The sequence below is a fragment of the Falco punctatus genome (assembly GCF_963210335.1).
Source record: "Falco punctatus genome assembly, chromosome: 1".
In the NCBI taxonomy this organism is placed as follows: Eukaryota; Metazoa; Chordata; class Aves; order Falconiformes; family Falconidae; genus Falco; species Falco punctatus.
Genome location: NC_137580.1, coordinates 53,294,654 through 53,321,906, shown reverse-complemented (window position 1 = coordinate 53,321,906; position 27,253 = coordinate 53,294,654). Strand labels below are relative to the sequence as shown.

Below are 27,253 nucleotides of genomic sequence, written 5' to 3'. Positions count from 1 at the left end.
ATGGTCCTTTTAACCTCCACTTTTAATTAAAAAAAAATTAAATCAGATGCTGTTTAAAGCTTCCCATTTAGTTTTGGGAAAATAAAAGTTCACATCTAGCTTAGGCGTGTGTGAACAGCTGTTAAAAGCCACAAGCAAAACGATACTTATAAAAGTGGTGGGGGGAATTTTAAGAGCAAGCTGCCAGTTTGACTGTACTTTTCAATAGCTCTTCACTTTCAGCCAAATGGTTTTAACAATAATTTTCTTTGAAAAAAACCTGTGTTTTATAGAAGCAGCAGCCCAAGCAGTTAGGCCAGTGGTAATAGGAGGCAACTTGCCATTTCTCTTTAACTTTTTATGAAATTTTTCTTTGAATCTGGGGAAATTGCTCATTAGTGAGGTTGGAGGGGCTGATGTCCACACGTGCCCACCCACCATGTAGGTACATCTGTCCCCATCTGATTCTAATGAGGGATCTTGTTCACTGAAATTCCCAAGTTCCAAGACTAAGTGTAGAAGGATAATACTTCCCTTGTGCCATATTTTGCAGGCATTATAGTCCTGCTCATGACTTAAGCATTTTGAGGTAATCATAATATTTCTTTTTTGGTTCTGAGTTACCAAACCTGACTAATCACTTGGACAGAAACATGCAGGGAATTTATCAGATGTTGAATATTTGAAAGAAAGAGGAAGGATTTAGACTGTTTCGTCTTCAATCCAGTTTCTGTACTGTAAGGAGCTTTTTTTTTTTTTTTTTTTTTTGGTGGGGAGTTTCTTCAAGAACACTTTGTCTTTATGGATGTGGGGTGGGGGCTAGAGTATAAATTGGTCTGTGACTTAATAACCGTATATAAGTATATCTGGAATTCATTTGGTCAATTTTTTTTGGGCCATTCCATGAGCGAGATGTCATTGCTGCAGTGCCTTCCCAGATCTATGGTGTCAGTGTGTCTGAACAGGCGTGACGTGTCCCACCAGGTTACCCTGTGGTAGGGTGACAAGAAGTTCACTTAGCTCAAGCGTACTGTGTCAGTACGCACTAATATTCATTCAGAGCATGCATCTGGATGTGGAATTGTCTTCATACAGTTTGGAAGCCTGGCAGAATCAATGGCTGTAGTACAGGCCTGGGCTACATGTGGCATATAAGGTATAACCTTGTATGTGTGAGTGTGACAGAACAAGCTCTGCATGGTAACTTGTGCTGATTCACTGAGGTGTGATGTCATCTGAGCCGTGCTGTCTACTTAAATCATTTTACTTTTTCATGGGGCAGCAGAATGATAAAAATCATAAATGCTTTTGAAGTTTCTTCAAAGTGGCATTTTTTTTTTCAAATTGAGGTTGTTGAGGTGTCTCTCGTCTTTTAAAATTAGCAGATTATAGCCTGCATTAACTGGTGCCATCACTAAAATAGTCTGTCTAATGTCATAGTTACATTTCTAACTGCTGTGTTGGGGTTTCCACGCTGGTGTTATACCTTCAGTATCACTTTTGTCCCCAGCAGTGTTGCCTGCATTGTGCAGCCTAATTTCAGGTTTGGAGGTTTGGTATAGCTTTCATTTGACACATCTGTCTTTGCAACATGCACATGTTCTCTTTGCATGGGCAACTAGTGAAAATGAGTTGGGTAGCAATGTAAATTCTTGTAAAGCTGTTTTGTTATTGTTTTCTGCTTATATGTGTAACTTCCAGTTTCTTGGATGTCTCATTTTTGCATTGTTTAGTTAGAATTCCCTAAAATTTTCCCACTATCATTTCTGAAAGGAAAAGAAGAAAGAAGTAGGACAAACAAAATGCCAGATGCCAAATTTTCTTCTGTTACAGTGAGTATCCCTGATATAACTGTAAAGTTCTCATAGGACTCTGTCTATGCTTATTAGAATTTTGGGTATAAGTCACAGAATTGTCCTCAATAGTTGGGAGAAGTTTAGGTGGTTCCAGTCAACACAGCGCAGGGCAATAATGACCATGGGAATGAAAAAACTTTATAGGGAGGTGGGATGAGATAGATTGCATTCCTTAGCAGTAAGAACAAGGCAAATAGTTGCATAAAACCATGGAAAGAGACTAGAGAATACACATATAGCATCTTTTCAGTACAAACCTGAGGAATTGTCGTGCCTTTTTATTAAACAGCAGGTTTAAAATAAACAGATTAAACTACTTTTTCACATTGTGATTAATTTGTGGAAGTCCTTTTAATTGACTGTTGTAGAAGTCAAAAGTGCACATGGGCTCAGAAAGGAACTGCAGAGATTTGTGAAGGGCTGGTCTGTCAGTGGCTATGAAACATTTCAGCTGTATTCATAGCAACCTGGAGATGTAGTGTTAGGCTGAGCAATGCAGACTGCATGAAAAGTGAAGCGTGTATTGAGTGATCATTGTAGTTTTACTGTTTCTTATTTTCCTGCCTCAATACCTGCTGTTGACTGCTCCTTGAGGCAGGTTACTGGCATGGATTATACCAGACCTTGAAATATCAGATTTAAAATACCAAATTCCTGACCTTGAGCTGTTACAGCTCCTGATCCTCCATTCCACCTCAAACACCCCCCAGCCCCGCCCCCCAGAACAGCAAGCAAAACACCTGCCCTTGCCATTTTGCCCCCAGTGCCTTAGGTTGTGTAGCTGTATTTTTATAAATATATATATATTACTTTGTAGCTTGTTGATGGGAACAGTGCAGGTGAGAGAACGTGACTTGTATTCTGGTGGTTGCTCCAGTCTCATTTAATTTTCAATACAACAGTCATTGGATAAAGCAATTAAGGCATCTGTGGGATAGAGGGAGATACTGAATATCTGAGTAATCCCTAGTGATTAATTGAAGGCCCTCAAGGTCTTTACAGTATCTGCTTTTAACAAATTCAACTGTGTTAGTCACACAGACCCTTCTGAAAACCCCACTTGCCTAGGCTTAATTTAAACAAGTTTGTTCTGCTTAAAATTTCTAAAAATCTAACGTTGTTCAAGATATTTTTATAAATATGTTTTAAATGGAAGTATGGTGGTGACAACATTTTTCAGAGTGCTCAATGATGGCCTAAACAAATGTGTCACCATTAAGTGAAGTCTCTACTATCCTAATTCTGAAAACTTCGTCCATGGAAATTACACCTGTGGAAACTCCATGCCCTCCTAATGTGTATTAGGAGTGTACTAAGTCACAGAGAAACTAGGTCATCATCAGGGCCATGATGAAATTTTAATAGATAATATCTTGGGATTATTTACCAGGGACATGTTAACTTCTTGACTCATATTCTCCCTTCAGTATTCAAACCTAACAAAGGAAGTTCTGCTTATTCTTGAGGACTCCTGACTACAAAAAATACACTGGGTTTGTTTAAATGCTTGAGGTCATGACTGACCAAATTATTTGGCAAGATACACTTTTAACATCTAAACTCTGCTGTAAGTCACATGTAGCTGATTTCTTTAATGTCAATAAAAATTGAACAAAGCAGGAACTGTTAAAATCATCTTTGGTTTTAGGAAGTGTTAGGAAAAAAAGTTAATGTTTACAAAAAAAAAAATCCCAACTGAACCGTAACTTGCTTGCTTAATATTTTCAAATTAAAGTGAATCCTGACAAAAATTCTTAAGAGTGCATACATGTGTCTGAATTCGGCTGTTCTCAGTGTTGCATTCCCAACAACTCTCAGTCCAGTTTCAGGAGGTGGTTTTGCAATTAACTTAAACCAGTTCATCTTTTGTCAACTGTAGTTGTGGTAGCATTGCCCAGAGAGGTGTTTCAGTTCACTGATCCAGCCTAAGCTGAACAGAACAATGGCAAGAGTTCTTGTTTGAATGAACTCCTGGATTCCTTTTATTCTGTGGTGGTACTATCACACGAGAAGGTTTGGAAGTGCTTAACTAGCAGCAAAAGGAAAGCCAGGACCATCTATTTGATTTGCAATTATGGTAGCTTAAGAGCTGCTGAAGAAGCTACCACTTTTCTAACTCTTAATTTCAGGCCAGCCCCTTTCACTGAACTATCTACTTTCTTCAAAAAAGTTATTTTGGTGTGAGGTTTTGTGGGTTTGGTGGTTTTTTGTTATTGTTTTGTTTTTGTTTGTTTGCTTTTTCCTTGTGTGTGTGTGTATGAGAGAGACAAGAAGAAGGTGTCAGAGGGAGCTGGATTGCTCTGCACAGCCAGATGGCCATGTTCGCTCTGAGAACAGCATGGACTCTGCTTTGTTAGATTGCTAACAATCAAATTACGTACAAAGTACTTTTCTTATTCCTTTGGGTCCTTTATGCATTATGTAGCTTTAAGTCTTGGACAAAGTTGTTAATGATTTCTGTTCAGCCCCTTGAGTTTGTTCCTCTTGCTCAGCTGAGACTGGTTAGTACTGTAAAGTTGCAATATTAGTGTATTCTGTCTTAGTATATGCGCTATTTGATGTTTTTAATTTGTTTGGAATAATAGTAGATACAAATATTGCAGAAGAGCTTTTGTAGCTTTTCCTCAGTATCTGACTCAATTATAGTCTTCTGTTAAATTGATGTCTTGGACCAAAGCGTTCACATCATAGTAGAAACTTATGTTAGGAAGAATGAAGCTATATGCTCATTCTGCTTGGAGACAAGAACAGTTCTTCAGTGCAATGGTGAACCAATGATTGATATATTGATTTAAAATCAGGTGGGTTTTTTTGCATGGGTGACTAGTTAGTAATAATGAGATATCTGAGTTGGCAAATTTTATAGTCCCATTTCTGCTGTCTGGTTTGAAATCATCATATTTTTGAAATATGGTTTGAATTCAGTTCTTTGTAGCCTTTGAAATGTTGTGGCTCAATTTAGGAAATAGCTGATAAATTTACTATCAGTGATCTGAATATGTTTGGTTTTCATTTCTCCTTTTATAGTTAATTGGAGTATGTTACCTTTCTTTACTAAGCAGTCTTAATTTTTTCTTATAAAAAGTAATTTAATATAAAGTTGAGTTGTACAATTAATTTTTTAACTGCCAGTTGAAAACAGTTTGGCTCAGTAATAGCTAGTTACAAAAGCTTCCAAATGGAAGAAAAATTGGGCTGCTGTCAAACAGATTTGATACACATGGAACAGTTAAGCAGTAATAAATTGCCTAGTAACTGAGTAATTTCACTCAGATATGTGCCAATCTAGCCTCTACATTGAAGAAGTTTGGAAGAAGAACTGATGTTTGAAATTGCTTAATGCTGGAGGTTTATTGTAATAACAATAATACTGACTTGGCCTGATCTTTGAACATTTAAGGTTTGTTTTTATATCCCAGTGAATGATTTCATGTTCATTTATAATTTTTGTTGTGGGAGAGCTCCCAGAGGGGTATGTGGGAGAAGCACTAAGTATCTCCAACTCTTTATTACATCTGCTGGAAGCAACAATGGAATCAGGCATAGAAGGGCCCTGGAGGTGATCTGGGTTGGCTCTGTTAGCAGCAAGTAATTCAGAGTACTGGATAAAAGCATCACACTTGAGATGATAGCCAGTTTTTTAACATGGCTGTTTGACGTCAAGTCAGCAGAAGTATACCTGTGGAAACGGTCTATATAGATGGATGCAACAGTGGCCATCAAGAATGCTAGAGTGGGTCCTGTGTGGAATTGTTATTTATTAAGTGAATGCTTTTTATAGGAAGAAATTTTGTATTAATAGTTCATTTCCATGGCTTCATGAAATATATTGCTCTGGGATATATTCCTATGCATTATTTTGAGAACACTGTTTTAGGAACTGCTATGTAAGGATAAAGCTTTTTGCTTGATATTATCCTATGTCCAGATTTACTATTTTTGGAAGAAATTACTTGTACAACTGTACCTGGTTTGCAAGGTGCTGTAGAATGTTTGAATTATAGGCAGTGCTGCAAATGTGTCTAGCATTTTATGGGGTTTTGGAGGGGGAAAGGTAGTTGAGGTTTGTTTTGTATTCTGTCTATAACTACAGACTGCATGTAATTTCTTAATAAGGAGATATCTGCCTTTAATAACATGAAAAATATAGTTTTTCATATGCAGTAGTGAGACTGACTTGGTTAAATTGCCTGCCCTTTTGAATGCTGACCAGGAATTCATCCCTTGCGAGCTCACAGAAGCTTCAGTTCCATGATGGCTGGTTTTGCGGTGAAGCCAGTTTACAACTTGAAGTAAGCACTGCAACCCCATGGGAAATCAAATCTGTGACTTGATCTGGGTTAAGTAGAACATTGCAAAAAAAAAAAAAAAGAGGCTATTTTTAATGTATGAGTTGTGTGGCCTCCGAAGTAGGTGAGGAGAGAATAGTGCGCCGTGGCATGAGGGTGGGAACGAGCAACCAGGAGTGGGACAGGTTGGTGAGATTTTCCGAGCTTTGGTGCTGTCATCGGTAGGTCTTGAAACTGTGACTGGAAACTCTTGCTGTTGACTGCAAAAGGGGACAGATGTGAGTGACTAAAGATAGGATCTAAGAAATGTTGTATGAATTTTCATTAAGACCCCAAGACGTTGAATTTATGAAATTATAGTAAGCTTTATATTTTATGGCTGTCAATTCACTAAATCTTTGTGAATTTTAGAATGATAAATCATTTAATAGTGTTCTTCGTATTTAAATGAAGATGACTGTACCTTGTCCCGGGATTGATAAATTCAGCGATGATGTACTAGATACATCAAAATTGGAGAAAAATATTTGAGAGATGAAAAAAAGCTGATCCATCCATGGCTTGCAGATATATTGGACTAGCACCATCTTCTGAATGTTTAGTACATTACAGCTTTATGTTTTCACTAAGGTGTTAAAGAACGTTTAAAAAAAAATTAATTCAACTTCGAATATCAGTAATCACAGTGCTGTCATATGTTTTTGACACTGTTAAGTTTATGAAATTATTAGATTAAACCAAAACAAAGGATATCTATTGTTGAATTAGTGAGAAATTAAGATATTTTTTAAAAATACTTTTTAGACTTCTGTCCTAAAAAGTAGATTTAATATTACAAGGAGGGAAACTATTGTTTGAAAAAAAGCTATTGAAATCCAGCAATTTGTCACTAGCAGTTCAGATAAATCAATTTAAGCAGCTTTTTGAAAGTTTCAGTTATCCTGATAAAAATTGTTCCATGTTGAATCAAAGAAGAGTCCGTTGTTTTTCTGTCAGCAAGCTTTGTTTCAGAGTGCTTGGGCAGTCATTAAATTTTGATATAGTGAAGTTTGGAAACTACCTGCAAAAATGGTAGGTAATGTGTAATGGAGAAATTGTAATGGAGAAATGTATTTTTTGAAGTCAGCTATTATCTGATCAAAATAATTTGTCCAGAGGAGTTCATATTAACATTTAAAAATATGTATTGCAGTTACTGTAGTGTTAAAAATATTATTACAAGACTGTGAATCAAGTAATTATGTGTTTTTCATGTGTTGCTTTGTAAAGGGTAATGTTATATTGGTGAGAGGTGTAGATTGTAAATGGTGTAACTTTTTTATTTTAGTGACTAAAACATTGGCAAAGAATGACATATCACTTGAAACTTTTTTTTTTCCAATTTGTGTGTTTAATTAGTGTGTTTGAAGGATGCTGGATCCAAAACATGAAATAGTATGTTTATTACTTGTAAAAACTTTTAAGAATGTGAGAAGAAATGCTGCAGCTGGAGTTTCAGATATACAAAATAATTATTACATATGTTTATGCTCTATTGTATTTGACTTGTGGTACTTAATTAACAAAATTGTAATTTCTCTGAAATGGTCACTGTAATGCTATTACTGTATCATTTATAATTTCATTAGATATTTCATTATCTAATGCCAGTGTGTTAAACTGTGTGCCTGTGAGGACTGGAATTCCAGCTGTTGTTGGACATCCTGGGTCATGCTTTGTGTGAGTACAGGTTAGTTTGTTTTGTTTTCTCAGTTCATGTTCAGCTGTGTTCCTGTGCTGTGCTGGTCACTGTGACTGCCCAGTGATTTTTGTAATTGAATAAATACAGTGAGAAAAATCCATCTGGGGGGTTCTCCCATCCCTGCTATTTTCTCATTTCTCCTTGTCTCCAGGAAGCAGCTATTTATAAAGATGTTTGAGTCCAGATTAACAGCTTTAATTTAATGAAGAAGTAAAACTAATTGCTATCAAATTTCTCATTGGCACAAAGATTAGGAAGCCCGAATAGAAGTGTTGAAGAAGATGAAAGGAAAGATGATTTAGTGCACAAAGCAATGAGTTAATGGTTCAGTGAAATTTCATGTGATCTTAGGCAAGGCTTTAAATTTATCTTTTCATACCATGTTTCATTTTTCCATTTGTAAAAATAAGAATAGTATTTGCCTAATTTACTGGGAAGAGAATTAATCAGCAAATGATCTGTTGGTAATTGCAGGATGCTTTTTGCAGGGAGGTAATTGCAGGCCCGTGTGAGTCTGACTGACTGGATAAAAAGCAACAGTGAACAAACTGTCTTCTTTTGAGGAGGAGCTTGTAATCTTAGTATATGTTTCTCTATGGAAAGTAAAAAAAATAATTAACCAAAGGTGTCAAATTAAAGAACATTAAAGTACTGTGAGATGATGCTTTTGAGAGGCATTAATTTGTGGAAGCTGGGCTGTTCATTCTCCATATGTTCATTGTCCAGTATGCACAAAAGAGTTTGTTCTTTTGTTCGCATCCCCACTTCATTTAACTTACCCTAAGGGTGTGTTTATTTAGGTCTGTACACTGCAGACAGTAAACAGGTAAAATGTAGTAAAATCATCTGCACAGAAGTCTGTGCTGCCATCTCTAAACTCCTAGTGCCCAGATTAATGCATTTCAAGTTGACTTGGTCATCTCTTTGCGATGCCACTGTCCGCTGTCTAGATAAGTCTTCAGTGTACTCAGTCACTTGAGTTGCAGGGTGGGGAGATAACAGTCCAAGACATGCCTTTCACCCTCCTCTCTTACTTTCTGTGTCCTTATATACCCTTTTAAAAAGGCAAAAAAGGGCAGAGTTGTTCAAATTATGTTTTAATCCTAAGATAATACTACAAGGTGACTCAGTTGTGTGTATTTGTTTAATAATATGATCTTTTTTGACTATTTGTTTCAAAAAATGCCTGCATTAGGGGTAGGGATAAGGAGTATAGGTACCTAACAGAAGGGATCAGATTCTGTCAGTGTAATCTGAAGTCTGTTTGTCAAATGATGATAAATGGTTACAAGAACTTCTGCCAAGAATTTATTAAAAAATTTAAATGGGAAATGTCTAGCTGAGGAAAAAAATATTCTTATTTTCTCTTTATGTATCTCTTCAAGCTGTGTAAGCCAGTCATCTGTCATCCTGGTTTTGAAAAGAAACTTGGGTGTGTTCTTTTTTTCTTCATAAGAATTTTACTCTCATATGAAAAGATGCCTGCTGTTTGTATTTGTAAAGGTTAACATATCTTCTTAAAAATGACCTGTCATCTACCAAACATACGTGCTTGTTATTAGGTGAGAATCTTTTCATGGTATGTCCTCTATATTTAGTTGAACATGTGCTGAGATGGAGGCATTTGCTTCTGGGTGCTCTTGTTTTTTGTTAAAACCTGTTTTAGATCTGGGAAATGTTAACCTCACTAACCTTTTGTCTTCTAAAGATACTCAAGAACCACTGTGTTTTATAGCTTTAGAAAGAAATGCTGTAATTCTTTATTTAATAGTTTTTGAAAGTCTCATTTAAGATGGGATGTTTTTATCTAGAAAACTTAATATAAAGACTACAGCTACTTCTATAAATAAAAATCAAAGAGAACCTGTCCTGCTGAAACATTCTTTTTTATTTTCTGTGCTAAAACACTTTTCATCAATGTAATTTTGTGTGAATTACCCTTATTCTAAGAAGCTCATCGCAGATTTTGTCTTCCTTTGTCATTCAGTAAGAGGAAAGAGAATTCCACATAGGCTTTGTAAAAATAAGTGGAGGCCCATAAGAGAGGTATGCATAAACCCAGGCAAACCTCACTTCACAGGCAAAAGATGCCTTTCTGTTTTTAATTGGAGACCTAGGAATTGGTCACCTTTCCTTTCCCATATTAGGCATACGCTTTCTTGTTTTGTATCTGTAGGAATTTGTGTTTTGGTTTAGAAGGTGCTCAGATCATAGATTAGGCATTTAGAAAGTTATATTTTTCTTTAATAATTGAGAAGAATATTTGCTGATAAATCTGTTTTTTTTTAGGGAAGTGTTAGTGTTTTGTGTAAATTACAAAAGTCTTTAAGCTATCATTTTTTTTTGCTTTCTGAAACCAGTAATTTCCTGTTGTAACTGGAAATGTTAAGTATAGTTTTTAAAGTATTAAAATGCAGCACCAGCTATTATTATTCTGCCTTAACAAGTCTTCTAATACAACATCTGATTTGTTACTGTGTCCTCATAGGGAAGCATCAGGAGTAGTGTGCATGACAGTGAGAAAGTAAACACATGCTTGCAATCAAATTAATGTATTTCATCTGTCTTCAACTAATAACAATCTGTCATGCTATCTATCTGAGAAGAGGCATAAACAGTTTATTTTGTGTTTGGAATAACTTCCTGGAGGTAGTTAATGTGACATGTAGTTTGTCTGACATGAGTATAACCAGATCAACACTCTAGATGTTTTCTTGATAACCTGAAAAAATTACTGAGAAAATCTGTACTGGAACTATATTTATATTTCTGTTTGAGCTTCCTTAAATCAGAGTAGTGGCATAGTTTTCAGGACTTCCATGAAAGAATTTCCTTTTCTTGGTGGTTATACAATTTTAGTGTGAGGAAAAAGATTGAAAGTATTAATAAAAATTTAACTACAAAAAGCTGCAGTTTGCACTCTGACATTGAGGTTTGAGTATTTGAGAAGTGTTTACTGTAGTAATTTAAAAGTACCAAGTCAAAACTGATTTTTAAAAAAGCTAGGTAATAAATAAAGTGTGATAGTACTGCAGACTCAGTAAAGTTTGTTGTCAAATTAATTATGATTTCTGCATAACTCTGGTTATGCTTATGTTATATCAGATAATAATAATTAATATCACTTATTTGTAATGTCAGATTATTTTTTTATTTACACAGAAAGAACCTTTGTGTCTAATTGTGAAAGTGCACTTGCTTGAAGTTCTAAGTAACCCATTCAAATATTCTTTAAAAGCTGAGGCATAGTGAAATAGCTCCATCTTTTAGTGGGAAAGCAGTAGGTTACTGGTAAGCTGAGCAATAAAAATCTGGGGAGGTTTTTTTGTTGCTTTTTTAATCTTATTTTCTTTGGAGTGATGGTAGAATATGAATTAAAACTGGGTTATATTGCTTATGGCAGAGGAGGCCTGAAAGGGGTCCCTTCTGGCCAGAGCGGTGGGACCGGCTAAGCTGTGCTCTGCTGAGGTGGTGTGGGGCAGAGGTCTGATAAACCAGGCAGTGAAGCCAGTAAAGCCCAGAATGCTGCTCCCAGTCTTCATCCAAATTTCTGGTTTGTCCTTTAGAACAGTAGATATTTGGCACCTCGTAGAGAAGTCCTTCTTTTATTCCACTTTTGCTTGTGCATGGGAGAAGCAGAACCTTCACGCTCTGAAATTAAACTGACTGCAGTTGTTGAGCAGTGTGTACTGCACGAGGGTAATTCTGTGTAACAGTATTGTCGTCTTCGGTTTGTTAGGATTTCAGCTGTTCACGCTGGGTTTGTCCTTAAGAAATCATTGTGAAATTATAGCAAAAAATAGGGTGAAAAAAAGGTAGTCATATACAGCCCCCTTTTCTATGACCCTGGAGTATTTTCAGAAGAGAAAATGTGTACATAATTTTAAGCACATGTAAATCAAATTAATAAATTATTAAAGCATTTTACTTGTCATGTCTGTGTGGGCTAATTGTGATAGCTCATTATTTAAACATTATGTAATTGTATACCTTGTGTGAACAGCTGCAAATACTTTGCAGAAAGATTTATATTTCATTTTTCACAGCATACTATAAAAGAATATATTTTTGTGTGGTACCATAGATTAATACAGATGTTTACTCATAACTTCAAAACTACCTTTAATGATATTAAAAGATGAAAAAGTTATAAAATGCACGATAACTGCAAAACTAGATAGTTGTAAATTCATTTATGTGTTAATACCAGTTTTAATGGCAATTACTGTAATTATGAATGAAAAAAAAGTTCAGCTTGGACAGAACTGCCCATTTGTAACGGACTCCCTCGTGGTTACTGCAGTTGCAAGGTTTGAAAGTGAAAGACGGTCAGATCTGGGTGGATAGGTGTCCCTTTACTGAAATTCTCTGAACTGTCTCTTTCATGTTGTTTTTCATACATATGGTTTAGAAAGTGGTTAGGTTAGTTATCACTGGTATAATCATCTAAAATGTCTGTATAGTTTTCAAGTGTAATCTCATGATCCAGGAGAAATACCCACAAACTATTAAACAGTCGGACTTGCTTAACATGCATTATGCATGCCACTCAGCTGTTTATACCATTCTGAACAAGTACTGTCACTATTTTTTCAGCTGCTTGGAAGTACCTGTACAACTTTTATATTTGTGTTTCTTCCAGAATTATCTGAAAGGAAGATTCATGTAAAATGGATGTTTTCCGACTTAAAAAAACCCTGTAGTTCTACATGGAGTTCTTCTCCACTGATGTTATGAAAGAAGAGACTGGCAGTCCTGTGGGAAAGGGAGATAAATAGCATGAGGAGCAGCCTTTACATTTTGCAAAAATGGTGTTCTGTTGTCTTTTTAGAGTATGTGCAGTTATTTGCTTGTGTGACAATATTTAAATCAAAATATTCTATTATTACATTTTTGGCATTTTGAAAGAATATAAAACCGGAACATTGATCTCTTCTAACTGTTGATACGTATTTTAAAATACTTACTGCCTTTGTGTTTGTACCAGTTGTATTACTCTGGTAAATTGTTACACATATTTTATTATTGCCTTAATTTGAAGACAATACAGCTGTGGGATTTGATAACACACTTTATTCCTTGAAGCAAACTCTGATGAGCTAATCATATTTGTTCTAGTTCATTTCAATGAAGCAGGTGAGCTAAAGTGGTATTTAAGCTGTTTGTTGGTTTTCCCCGTATATATGGTGTAATGGAATGGAAACGATTGTTTGTCCCTGCACAGTGGTGCTATGTGGCTTTTTGCAGGCTTTTTTTATCTTATGGAATGGTACGTATATCTGAATAGCGTAAGAGAAACAAATTTGGCATTAGTTTATTTACCATTAGTGGTTTCAGAGTCTCAGGTAAAAAGTAGCAGAATCATTCAATCAAGACTGAATTGCTCTTGAAGCACCCATTTGTGTTTTATCCAGCACTTCCTTGTGTTTTTCCCTTGCTCCTACCCAGTAAACTAAAATTTCAGTGACTTACTCTTAATTTCTCAAGAAAAGTTATGTAGAGATTTTTCTTTGAATAACTATTTATACTGTCTCAAGTGTTTGCTCAGAATTTTTCTATTTGATATCTAGCCTTTCAGACAGTCATTGAAAATAGGGTTTCCTTTTCCATTTTGAGTTAGCACTATTAGCTTTTCACTGCAAATAAGTAATGTATAGCAGCAGTTCAAAAGATAATGAAAATGTTTTTTTGTATAAATCACCTGAAGGTGTGACCTAATAAAATCTCTCTGGTCCTAACTTAAAATGACTGTTTTGTCCTTCTTCCAAATGTCACTTGCTCTCCACAGAGGTGTTTACTTCATGATGGTGTTTACTTCGTTTTCCTTACTTAAATTCTGCAATATTTTAACCTGTTTTTCTTCTCACATCTTCAGGAATGCCTTAAAGGGAGTATCTTTGGGATTTCTGTGGGAGTTCCATACTTCTCTCATAGGATTCTGTTTTCTTTTTTCACCTCACTAGAACTCTGTTTAGTCTCACCTACAAATCAAAACGGAATTCTCTAGAGTTCATGAGAAGCAAGTATTTTAGTAAGTCTTACCTACTTTTGCTACAGCAGACACTGATCTATGCTGGTTTCATCTTTGAGGGGAGATTTTCACTTGGATCTGTTTGGGTTGGTGGCAGTCATGTCTGAATTCCTGAGGTTCCTAATCTATTTTTGTTGTGCCAGTATCTTTATGGGATACCTGTACATACAAACGTGTGTAGATCTGTTACTTATGGAGCAGCAATTTGTCTTGCTAGTTTTAATTAAAATTACTCTTCACACTAGACAAGCTTAAAGGTGAATGTTTAATTGTATTCCAGGGAAGCAAAAAGCTGGGCTCTTGACTAGTTGGTTGGAAACAGAGTTGCAGGAGGGGAAACATTCTCAAAAAAAATTCTCCATTCTCTCCATATATCTGTCAACTATGGGTTGCCAATCAGGCGAACAATACTATGACCTATCTCCCCTCACCATTGTTCGTGATGTCTGTCTGCTTCTTCCAATTTCAGTTTTCATGTGGTTCATTTCAGTATTCTATTTAATGCAAATAAACGGAGTGGTTCCTCTATAGTCAAGGAATTAGCAAGGTACTCCTTTTACACTTTAACTATGGCTTTGGTAACTTACACCTTTAACTGCCATTCCTACCTGTTGGTCCCATTTTTAAGAGCTTTAGAATATTAGAGGTGCTAGATCAAAGAAATAATCTCACTGCATTCTGTAAGATTTACACATTTTAGGGTTGCTTTAGCTTTTCATGATCAGAAAACATAATTTATTAATGTAGATAGCAGTTTGTGTTCCAGCACTTAACTCAAAGTACTAATTTGTAACATTTGTGTTCTTTAGAGAGTCACCGTTTGCAAATGGTTAAGTCTCTTTTCACTTTTCCAACAAAAATCCTTGTGTCACCTTTAGACATCCCATTGTGAATTTCTAGGCATCAGTTTATATTCTACTTGGTAAAAATGGAGCTATTAAGTTTTCCCCTGCTATTGTCTTCTTTCTCATTCTGTTCAGATGAGGAGGATGACTGTACCATCTGGCATGTAAGCTTCATTTTGGGTCGTTCTCTAAATGTTTGTGTTTGATGTGTATCCAAATCTTACAGATTCTTTCTTTGAGACCTTTGTTAGATATGGCCTATCATAACCATTACCACAGTTCAAATGTTCTTATTTTGCATCTTAATTTCAGTATTTCCTTTTCCTTGGCCAATGCAATGTTATCTAGTCATTTTAGAATATTCTGCAAGATTGTTTTCTTGGTTTGTAAAAATCAAAATGTATTTATGTATCTGATTCTCTTTCTTTTTATCCAGAACTTACTTCTCTTTGCCTTTACACTTTTCATGGCTTAAGTGCATTCTAGTACCATCCTTCATCCCAAGATACCTATTCCTGCTGTTAATTGGCTCATCATATGAGCCCGCATTGGCCAGCTGTTAGTTTTCTGTCTATGAAGTCCCTGCATTTCTTCTAAACATCTTTTTAGAAAATCATTTTTCTCCCCCAAATTCCTCCTTAAAGTCTTTTTGCTGCTATGTCTAAATAAAAGCTGGACAAGACTTATCTCCTGGTGTGCTAAGAATTCTGCCTGTCGAGCTGACCAATGTCAGATGTTCAAAAAAAAGGACCGCAGCATACCATTCACCCTGTTTTAGCTGATCTTCAGTAACTATGATCGTGCCCTTAGCCTGTAGCAATGCAAAGTAATTTGAACTAGCATAGTCATTGACTGCAAACTGCAACTTTGTATGGTTAAATCTTTATTAATGCTTGAAACCCTTTTCTTGTACTAAAACTGTGCTCTCTTTCATTGAGAGCTAATGTAACATGAATTGCCTTGCATTTACAGAGGACTGAGAGTGTGCACATGCACAGCTATCTGGCAGTTATCTAGCATAACAGTAGCCATACAGTTCATAGCAGGCTGCCCATCATTCAGAAGGCACAAGGTGAAATACTTGTAAGTGGGGAGAGGGACTGAGAATTATGCAAAATTCAGAAACATAATTTAATTTAATTTTCACTTCCAGTCTGTTAGACTTTTAGTTTCTCTACTGTAGTAAAGTACATGCTCCACTAACCATCTATTATTATTGATGTTTCTTTGAATAGAAAATAGGAGGCATTTGAGGATATGGTTTCCGGTATGGCAGTGGCATTGTCTTCCTGGAAATTCATCAACCTTTTAGAATGCTGTTGTGTTTTTCTACTTCCTTTTCTTTCCTTCCTGGGAAAGAGAGTTTGAGAGACTGTAACTTGTGAGCTTGTGTTTATGGACTTATATAAGCACACCATGGTATTTTAGAGCAATACAGTGTAAATGCTATCTATCTATTTATTTATTTCTGTTGTAATCGTGTGTAGGTTTTTAGAGTTGGGTATAGTTGAAGAAATACAGTGAGTGAAACTTGGAGGTGGGGTTAAGGTTCTTTTAAGAGCTCATCAAATAAAAATAAAGAAAATATATTTATTTTTCCCAAAAGAGTAATCTCACTGTTGTGCTTTCCAAGCTGCACTTAAAGCTAGTATGTGAAGAGTAAAAATAATAGTTAATAATTATATGGTTTAGACAGTTTGCTGTGTTTTATTCTTAAAAGTGTTTTAAGAGGCTCTTTTCTGGTAGTTATTTTTCAGAGAAAAAAAGTTAAGTAGCTATTACATAGACTGCTTGAGTTTTTAACAAAATTGTTATTGACTTTGGGGTTTATCTTAGTAGATGTATTTGTTCTTCCTGTTTTTTGTGAAACTATATATTCTACGTTTAGTACTACGAAAAACTGTACTGCAAACATTAGTGTTAATAGCTTAGTATTTTAGTCCTTCACAAATTAATGCCTGTGGTAACTGGATGATTTTAGGCCTGTTCTTATAAACAAGGCTTTACTGATGTGCAAGGAACAGTAATAATTGGCAAAAACTCCACATTAACCAAGGTAAGCAGTATAAATGGGGTGTAGGAATCCCCTGTTAGACTAAAAATCTCCAAGAGAAAATCTCCAGAGCTTACAAATTAAAGACCTCCAGTATCATTTTAAAATAAAGCCTTTTATGTAGTAGGAGAGCATTTTTTCAGCTGATAATCAAATGACACTATTATGCAGACTTACTAGATTTGCAAATTTACAAGTTTTTACAAGTCAGTTGGGTCCCTTCCTCAGGAAATCAGTTTAAGTTTTTTTTTCCTGTATTGACTGAAAGAGCCTGGTTGTCCTTAAATCCTTCTGAATATATTTGCCTTATAATTTGTCAGCATTGAGTCAACACCCTTATAGGAACTGTAATGCAATAAAAGAGAGAAACTGTTCAATATAGTTTCCAGTTACCTTAGGATCAGATTTGGAGAAACTGGAATGTACACAATAAAATCTGTGCAAGATTTGAGTTCCGTGTTGTTTTGGAAGCAACTGGTGTTTTTAAACATAAAATACCATTTGAAAGCTTCGCTCTATTTGCAATGGTTGTAAAATGATAAAAATGAAAATGCGTGTGACACGTGAAATTTTACTGTTTTTAATTTTCTGAACCATACCTTTGTGGAATTGAAAGCTTCATGTGCAAGTAACTAAGCATCAGTGTTTTTACTCGGTTAATTTTTATTATAGGGAATGTTTTTGCTCTACCATGTACTACAATAAAGTTCTTTATAACTTGTTTACATTTTTTACTGAGAAAAAATAGGTAGATTCAGATGTGCTTGGTGAACTCTGTTTTGTAAAAGTCTTTAGATTACACTGGAATCTCCAATATGCATCATGCTTGCAAAAAAGAATGTGCAAAATTTAGTTATGTCTCAGATTTTTGCATGTAGTTAGCAGTAAAATTGTTACAAATTGTTTGTGTATCCAGAATTATATTTGTCCTTTATTACAGGTAAGAATTTGTTGCATTTGACTGTACAATTTAAATTGTGGTTTCAATTTAGTTTGAAAATAAAATTAATCTAATGTTATTACTTATTTTTATTTTAGCAAATGATCATAAAAAGAAAGAAACTTGGATTTGCATACACCTGTGAAGGAACAGATTACATCTCATATGTTTCCAATGAAAAATTTCAAAGACAGGTAACTGAATGGGCTCCACTGTAGTAATTTTTCCTTTCTTCAAATTATTTTTAGTTGACCTGGAGCATATGCGCACAGTGAAAGTTGACAAGCACCAGCGATTTTGTCAGGAAAACAATTTCAGTAGCCATTTTGTGTCGGCCAAGACAGGAGATTCTGTGAGTAAGAAAAATAAAACCCTTGTAGATTTTTTTTGGTTTTGTTTTAAAGATGCTATTTTATTATACTCCACATATCAAACCATTGAGAACTTGGGCTGCTGCAGGTCCTTTTTGCCCTGCCTAGTTCCATGAAAAATAATCTTTGTATGAGTGTATCTATTCTTTATTAGTTACAGTGGCTTCTCATCTGATTTGAAGTTTGAAGTATAGATTTTAATATGGAAATGATCTAGTTTATACATCAACAAGATGACTGAGACCAGCTGGATCTCTGTTTGCTATCTGTCTGTAGTTAAATGTATTTCTTCATTTCAGATGCATTCCCGTCTTATAGACTATCAATATAGGAACTTTCAACAGTTGATAACATCACAGGACCCTATTGCAATCAGAGTTTTTATTATGGGTCCTGAGCCATGAGAGACACTCCCTCTGCAGGTCCATTGAAATATGAACATTATGGTATTTATAATCCTTTACAGAGTATGTTTATGAAGAGTCTTTTGACTCTGAGCTGAGTGGTTTGTTTTAGTTGGAAATGTATGGAAGAAAAGGTTCTTTTTCAGTTGACTGTATCAGTCAAATTAAATGACATCATATTGTTTTGCTAGATATCTGTCATGTGCATAATGTCACATTCCCATAAAACAGTCCTGTATCTATCTCCTTAATGTTACTTATTGACAACATAATTTATTTTTAATGTTATTGAACAGTAAGACCATGTTTAATTGTATGAGGGTATAATCCATAATCCTGTAATAGAAATGGAATCCTTATTATAAGACCTTTGATGAAACTTATACAATGGACTGCCTAATTTTATAAGGTAATGTTTTTTCTGTGAAGTCTAACAATACTGCTATTACAAACACAGTGAGTGCTGATTCTCCTTATGGTTTGTGTAAAACCTTTGGCATAATTTTTAGTTTTCAGTGTGAAAAGTTGAGCTTTTTTGTAACTTTATAATACTTCACTCAATGAAATGTGCATCTGCTAAAATATCTTCCTTTCTCAAGGAGACAACCTTTTTGTGGGATTTGGTAATAGGAAGAAAAACCAGTTCTTTTTATAAGGTTCAAATCTTTAACATTAAAAATTATGAATGAATCTATCTTGATCTTTTTAATTGATTCATGAATTACACATCCCACTATATATGCTGATTGTACTTTTTTAAACTGTTTAAAAACAAAAGTGAATGTGAACATACCTAGAAAGCATTAGCCAGAAATCTCCGTTTAAATATCTAGTAACAAAAGAAGGTATGAGTTTACAGTCATTCATTTTTAGTTTCAATATAAATTTGAATGAACTCTTTCACTGTTGCCGCACAGTGGCCTTTCAAAATCTTCATGTATTTTGGTAGTTATGCACGAAAGACAGGGTGTTTACCCTAGACAGGACAGAAGAAGAGGCCATCCATTGCTGCTGTGGATATAGACTAGAAGAGTCTTAAATACTCAGTTAAGACAAATTATTTGTTTTGTTTACCTCAGATCTTTCCAACAAAATTGTTTGCAAAAGATAATTTAATGTACATAGAAAAGCCCGAAAGTCTCCTCAGGGGAGAAAAAAAGTCAGGAAAGATTTAGTATAGCTGTCATACTCTCCATCAAATTTCATAGCTAAAGCACTGAATTTGTGCCTAATGTTTTATGCACAAAGCATCCTCGTGGCAGATGATCTAGCTCAGTACACCTGAGAGCCTGATGCGGGTTAAAGTAGGTGTCTGGAGAAGGGAAGCCTGTTCAGGATTTCCTTTCTTGCTGTGGGGATGCCAGTAGAATAGACCAGGTAGTTCAGAGAAATGGAAATTATTTTGGAATTGACCATGGTTGGTTGGTTGTGCCACTAATCCGTTACTGGTTTCAGTGTCAGGTATAAGAAGACATTGTCTAAATGGTAATTTTTTGATTTTTCATTGAAAATTACTAAAAGCCCTTACACAGGACTTACCTTTTGGGAGTGGCAGCTGCATGATGAAGAGCAATGTTAGTAGTTCAGATTTTGAGCTCAGTCAAATAACAATGTGTAGCTTGACAGTAGTGTTCAGCAGCAGTGCAAGCTTAAGCTCCTCTCTTTAACATCTCTTGTGTCCTTTAATCTCATTTAAAATCCAGCTGCCTAAACAGTAAGATTGGTGGACTGGATTGAGATGAAGTAAAGGTGTTATTTAAGATAGTATTGCCACCCAATGTTATCTGTCAAACCGTGTCCAAAGTCTAACTCTGCCAGGCTGCTGCAGGCCATACAAATCTTGTTTCCTAGATGCTTCTATTCACTGCAACAACCAGAATGTTTTATAAGACTTTTCAGAACAAACGTATTATTGCTTGGCTTTTGTAATGCTAATGTTTTTTAAATGTGTGTAGCAGAGATTTTGGTGAACTTGATGCTCAGTTCTGTTGTTCTCAATTCCAGAAACCTACACCTCTGTTGCACAATATGCTGGGTAATATATTTTTGTGCTAAACGTTAGTGAATACCCTTATTCATATTTTATAGCACTGAGAGTAGTATTTGAGAGGTGGGTTGTGTAAAAGCTTGTTTAAACTTCGGTCTCTGGAGGCACAGTAGAAGTTTTGCTTAACAATCCAGCATACTGTTCATTCCTTGTACTATTGTTGAGTTATTTTCTCCAATTTTTAAACAAAATTGAATGTACCAGATGAGGTTATTTTCAGATCTGTTTTGCAGAGGTCATAATTTTGTATATCCCATTGTTTACAGTTCAAAAATGGTATGATACATTTGAAAGAACCTCAAGGATGTCTGTTTTTAATCATTTAAATGCAATTTAATTTTTTTCCATAGGTCTTCCTGTGTTTTCAGAGAATTGCTGCTGATATACTTGGCATCAAATTAAACAAAGCAGAATTGGAACAATCACAGGTGATTTTCCACAAATACGTATTTTTTCTTAAGTATTAAAAAAAAATCTCATTGCAAATAACTGTCCTTTTAAAGCAGCTGCATTTGTTGGTCTGAAGACAATTATTTACTTTCACAACAGCTTTAAAATAATATAATTCTATATTTATCCATCATGATAAACTTGATGAAAGAAGAAAATATATGTTCAAAAAATTAGAATAAAACCCTTTAGTTTGAGAGCTGTTTCTTTAAAAATAGTGCTTAAAATTGGTTTAGAAGTTAAAACATCTGTATGTATGCATGTAACGTACAGGTAGCATGGAAGATACTCTTATGTATACATTAAAAACTGTATATTGATGTCAGATACAGTTTATATGACAGTTGTTCTTTTTTAATTCTTTACGTATTTAAAACCAAATTTCATTTTAGAACACTAAAAATGTAAGTGATAGAGCATGTAAGCTTCTGTGAGTAGAAATTTTCCAAATCTATCTTCATTGTAATTATACAGTAAAAATAGTAGTTGTCAGAGAGTCAGGAATTAACTATATCAAATCTTGCGTTTGATAATCTCAGATTTTAGTCTTCATTGTGTACCTGTATAATACAGGACCTCAGCTGTGACTGTCTGCCTCTGGGAAGGAATATTGACTTTGTAAGGTCACTATTTCCCATTTTATCCTGATATGCAAATGAGAAATTAATCCTATTCTGGTTCAGTATACCCATTCTTAGTGGCAGGCAGACCCGTGGAGTCACGCGTTTGGGGAGCTATTATGGCTCCTTGGCATCTATGATTATTTTTCTCACCCTACCAGTCCCAAATAATCGCCCCCTAAAGGAGCAGCATGATTTCTGCTCTTGCATTTTGTGTTTTGTTCTTTGCATTATGAGTGTTATCTAGGGGATTTTCTGCCATTTCCTCTGCAGTTAGAAAGGACTGAGAGAGGGGAGAACGTTCCACTGCACTAGGTGGGAAGGTTGTCAAGAAGATTGTCTCCCATTCTCTTACATGGGTTAGCAGTCAGTTAGGGATGTGAATATAGTGATTTCACTGTGAACACATGGCAAAACCCTGCTCCATGCATGTCCTGCTGTGGACTGTAGCAGAGCTTTGCTGCAGTTGATGCTGTTCAGTAATTGCTGTATGCAAAATGGCCCTAATGAAAGCATTGTTTTAGGACCTTACAAATTAATTGGGAAAAGATGGTTTTGCCGTTTTTAAAAATGTGAGCTGTAACTATGTTAATTAAAATGTGAGTCCTTGCTTTACTGTGTCTGTCAGAGTTGGAAGTCACTGAGTTTTTACCACGGAAAGTTAGGAGAGCAAAAATGTGTTAATTGTTCAAGAAAGCAAGCAAGCAAGAGCGTTTCTAATATAACCCCCTTTTTCTTACCACCACCTTCTTCTAGTTCCTGCTTCTAAAAATAATTTTCCTGCCAGTAAGACTGTGTGCATAGGTTTAAACCAGAAAGATTTTATGCGAACCCAGTTTCAGAAACCTTAAAACCAGAAGATTGTCCTACTGAGGCAACCCTTACTATAATGACGTTTGAGATTACAATACACTTATTTTAAATTTACTTACTGAACCAAAAAGTAGCTGTTCTAGTGGTATAATATACCAGAACTTCTAGTTTTACCAACATTAAACAAGTACCACAAAATAAGTCAACAAGTTTATTTAAAAAAAAAAAAAAGCAAAACATTTCTTAGGTAAGCTTGGTCTCCTGCTTTTTGAAATGTACAATAAATATGTAGTTTCTGAAAGTGTTTTGCCACAGCAGTGTTTACAATCTGTGTTGAAGTGGTTAACTAGAAAACTGTATTGCAAACAGTAAAATGGTAAAATACACTTACAATGCATATCTAACATGCAAAGCTAAGGTGCTTTGAAAAGGTGTAATTTATAGGTAGAGAAATATTGAGTGTGTCTTTTCAATAATCCTTTACTACTAAGGCACCATCCATCTATTGTTCTGAGCTCCATGTTTATTTGCATATAAATAATTCAGCACATAAGAGTTCTTTAATTTTTCTTCGGTTGTTTAGCTAGCACTGGAACATTAGTCTTAGACCTCTCTGTGCTGTGTCGTGTTGTGTTCTGGTAACTCAGGTGTAAGCTTGTAGACAGGTATTCAAATACCTTAAAAAGAGAATATAATAAATGGGGTTATACAGAAAATTGTAGCTTTCTAAAGAAAGTGTGTATTTTTACGTTCTTTTTAAAAGTAAGAATCTTAATACAGCCCTGACTCAAGAATACATAGCTACTTATGTCAAATTGGTATCAGCTTTAAGTAGGCTTCCTCTTACCTTAGCATTGTAATTACAGTTTTTAATTTTGTTGAGCGGATCAATGGAATATGCAATACATGGATCAGACAAAGTTTGCATTATGCAAATTGCAGTAGCAATAGCCTATGAATAGCTAATATGCATAAATTAAATACTCACTGTGGCCCACATATTGCTGTTAATGCGTTTCCAAGCTATAGTGATAAAACTAAAAAAAGATAAAAGAATTCCCAAACCCTAAAGAACCAAGAACAACAAAAGAAGAAAGAAAGAAACAAAGCCAGAAAATGGAGCTGGACAGAAAAACTTCATTGTCGCCATTCAGGTACAGCAGAAGTCTCTACGTGGTGCTACACTGTGCATGCAGCTAGAGAGAGAATGCTGGAAAGCAACTGCCTGACTTTGCAAAGTTCTGCTAATCGAGCATAGCTTCAATCTACTCCGAACAAGCAACGGTTGTTACCAGTAAAACATTTGCTTCCTTTGAGAGTGCTATTTTGAGTGGGCTGTAAGAATTGCCCCCATTTAACTTAGTGAGAAACCAATGGGAACTGTATTGGAGGGTCTGTTGGTTGTATCTTAAGATTCATTGTTGTATGGAACCAAATACCCTGGTCACTTAAGATAGAAAAGGGAAATCTTTGCATAAAACTGGAGAAGGAAAACTAATCTTCATGTCCTCAGGGAGATGAATAGAGGGATATGTCTTGAGAGAAATTAATTAGTCTGGAGTGGAAAAGCCTAATTGGAGTAATGTGTAGGTGCTGTTTCCCAATAGCATGGAGCTGATCTCTTGGCTGGAAGGACATGGTGTGAGATGATGTTGTCATTACTAGGTTTCTGATTGACCACAGACTTTCCCTCCATCTGTAGAATAGGCATAGGGCTTTCTTAAGTTGTGGAACAGTTATGTGAGTGTGTTCCTTAAAATTTTTAGGCATTTAATACTCTAGCTATTGGACTATAAAAGTGGATAGATGGATACTAGATAAAAGCTATAAAGAAACAAATAAAACCAATACAATAGTAAGTGTGACTCATCCTTAAATCAGTAAGTACGCAAGTGTTGACTTGGATTTAATCTTTAAACAGAGTAAAATACATTTTAGTTTTTACAGATGTGCACTACTTATACGCTGGATTATATCTTTGCATTTTTCATATTTGTGTAACATGAGATTTCCTCATTTTGAAAAATTAGAAGGTTGCTGCTTGAATATGCTTGTCAGAGAACATCAGATGTTTTCATTCAGTCTAGGTGGTAACAAAATATAAAATGAAATACTAAGTTTGTGTAAAATGCCAACAATGAAATCCTACATGTCAATTAAGTTTTATTATATATTTCTTCATTGTTACTGATTGTCTAATATTGAGACTACTCTTTAAAACATTGTTTCTAGCACTTTTGATTTTATGCCTGAAAATCATATTTCTTGTGTTTAAAATCGATTATAATTGTCACAGTCACTAGGAAGATCTTAGAAGGGACTTACAGGTGGCTAGAAATGAGTAATAGGAATTACAAACACATCATTTTAACTTGTAGGAATTTGTAGGGCTTGGCTCATGGCTTTTGAGCTTTGATGACTGGCAGAACTGCAGAAGCTCTGTGAAAAGTGGATGGGGTTCTTGGTTCCCTTCAAAGTAATAGTGCAACTTCTGTTAATTAACTGCAAGAACAAGCCTTAGAAACTGAATTATTTACCATGCATTGTTTTAGAAAACAGCTGCAGCAGTTTAAGATATTAATGCAACCCAAGCTATTTGTTACTGCCCTTTTGCTGGAATTTATCACTCCCACAGCAGAATCAGAAAATGGAAGGTGATCATGTGCCTTGGCCACATCAGGGTGAAGTTGTGCAGCTTAGCTTAAACTGCTGCTGAAAGTTGTTTTTAAGTGAAGCTGCCAGACTTTGTGCTGAAGCGGATGAGGTGCAAGTACACGTTACATTCCACCAGCTCTCCTTTGGCAGCAGTGATCTCCAGCAGAGGAATAGGACAGACATTTGGGGGTGGTAAGTTTTTAAACTATCTCAGCTAGAGCTACTAAACCTTGTCTGTTAACATGCTGAGATGACTGTTAATCAAACCTTTATTTGGACAAAACTCTGGTGAAACAAAGAACTAGGTTACTTTTTGTGCGTGACTGGAAAGTAGAGCATGTTTTTGAAATGGAGCAGTTCCAAAGTAAGAAATTTGCAGATTCTGACTTTCAGTCCTCAAAATACTCTCCCTTTTAAATCACAAGGATCTGATGAAATTTAAGGAAATAGCTCTTTCACTATAATGAAATGTTTTTTTTTCTATATTTTGTACTTTCAACCGTACTATAAAAACTGCATGGGGTATAGCTTTGTTCCTTGGCATTGTCAAGAGCTCGCATTTTTGTAAGTGATGTGTAGTTTTCTGTTTAACTAAATGCCAGTTAAGCAAACTAGGGTGTGTGTGCCAGCTTTTTACAATAAAATATTTGGCAGAGAAGTCAGATCTGGAATTCAGAGCACCTGCACCAAGAAAGGTTATTTCTCATTATTGACAGTGCTTTGAACCACGGCAATTATATGCTTGACATAGAAACTGATACAAAGATGACAAAATTTTTAGTTACCATGACGTTAATAAAAGAAATGTTGCAGCGGTATTTTTTTTACTCTTATTTAGATGAAATTCCTTTAGAAAATCCAAGTCATTTATGATAGTCAGTTTCTTGCTACAGCATGCCTAAGCATGGGTCACTAACCTGCCTGTGTTTACAGGATGGGATTTAGACCAATGTTTCAGGGAACAATTAATTGCCTATTGATTGCAAGACTTCCCCCCCCGCACCCACCCCCACCCCAGCTCCAGTCAAAAGATTGGTATGAAGAAACTAGGTCTTGTGAGGTCGGATAACACTGTTTAATGCTAAAACTCCTACTACTGCCTTACATGGGATTTAGCAACCTTTGCCTTGAAAACATCAGGCCAGGAGTCCAGTAAATCATGAGTGTGTCCCCTAGATAAGATAATATGAATGTGATCAATTAAACTCAAGAAGAATACATCAGCAGCTAATAAATCCAGATCCCTTACCAGCCAGTTCACTCTTGCTTGACGGATGGGTTTTATTTGCAGAGGTATCTTTAACGTACGTGGTTTATATATTCATATAATCCGGTTTATATATTGTTTCCTTTAAAATAACAGTATTTCTGCATTTCTCCATTCAGTTTATGCTGGAAAATATGTTGTGTAAAAGTTGAAGTATTTAAAGAAAAAAATACTAAACTGGTTTAGGATATCTTTCATAGCAGACCTACCTGTTCTGTGACTTCTTTGCTGAAATTGTTCTGAGATTTTTTCTCCCCTTTGCATGAATAACTACTAATAGCGACAAAACTTTCAACAGTTTTGTTTGTCTTTAAGGGGAAAAATGAGAGCCTTTTATTTTTATGGGAAGTAAAGAAAAAACAAAGCTTGCAGCACTTAGATGTGAGGTTGTTAGTTTGTTACTGTTTTTTATTCTATATTTGGTTATAACATGATAGTTATGTGATGGAAAAGATCCATGTGTACATCTAATGCACTTGTAACAATTGTTGCTAGGAAGCTAACTAATGTAATATTTAGATACCCTAGACTGAAAAGATTAGGCCATTGTCATCTTTTCTTCCACTGAGTTGCCTTCCTTTTTATTCCCTTCCTTCTCTTGCTTTAATACACTTTCATTGATTGCACGTTTGAACGTTTCCCTTCAGTGCTTTGAAAGGGCATGTCCTTGAAGAAGCTTGAGAAGCAGCCCTGATGCTGGTAGTGACGCTTTCGGCTAGACACATTGCTCTTGTATCATATGGCCTGAAAACAAATGTGCTTTTGTTTTGCTTTGCGTAGTCTTATATCATTCATTCATTCTTTGCAACTACTGATGAATATCTCCATTTTTTTTCCTTCTCTTTTAACATTCTTCTCCTTGCTCGCTATCCATTACGTTGATACATGATTA

The 27,253-nt window shown here is 35.4% G+C and overlaps 1 protein-coding gene across 9 annotated transcripts in view; it reads left to right on the top strand.

The window, feature by feature from the left end:
• Nucleotides 1–27,253, top strand: part of RAB28 (RAB28, member RAS oncogene family) — a 91,346-nt gene that overhangs the window by 37,011 nt on the left and 27,082 nt on the right. For 5 of the 9 annotated variants that reach the window (XR_013931284.1, XR_013931285.1, XR_013931286.1 and 2 more), the window contains exons 5-6: nt 17,983–18,086; nt 20,907–20,984. Coding sequence is in view for 5 of the 9 variants with exons in the window: in XM_080407567.1 (XP_080263693.1) it covers nt 17,983–18,086; nt 20,907–20,984 (182 nt within the window). In the remaining 4 variants the exon portion in view is untranslated. The other 4 variants (XR_013931287.1, XM_080407570.1, XM_080407569.1 and 1 more) reach the window with 4 other exon arrangements.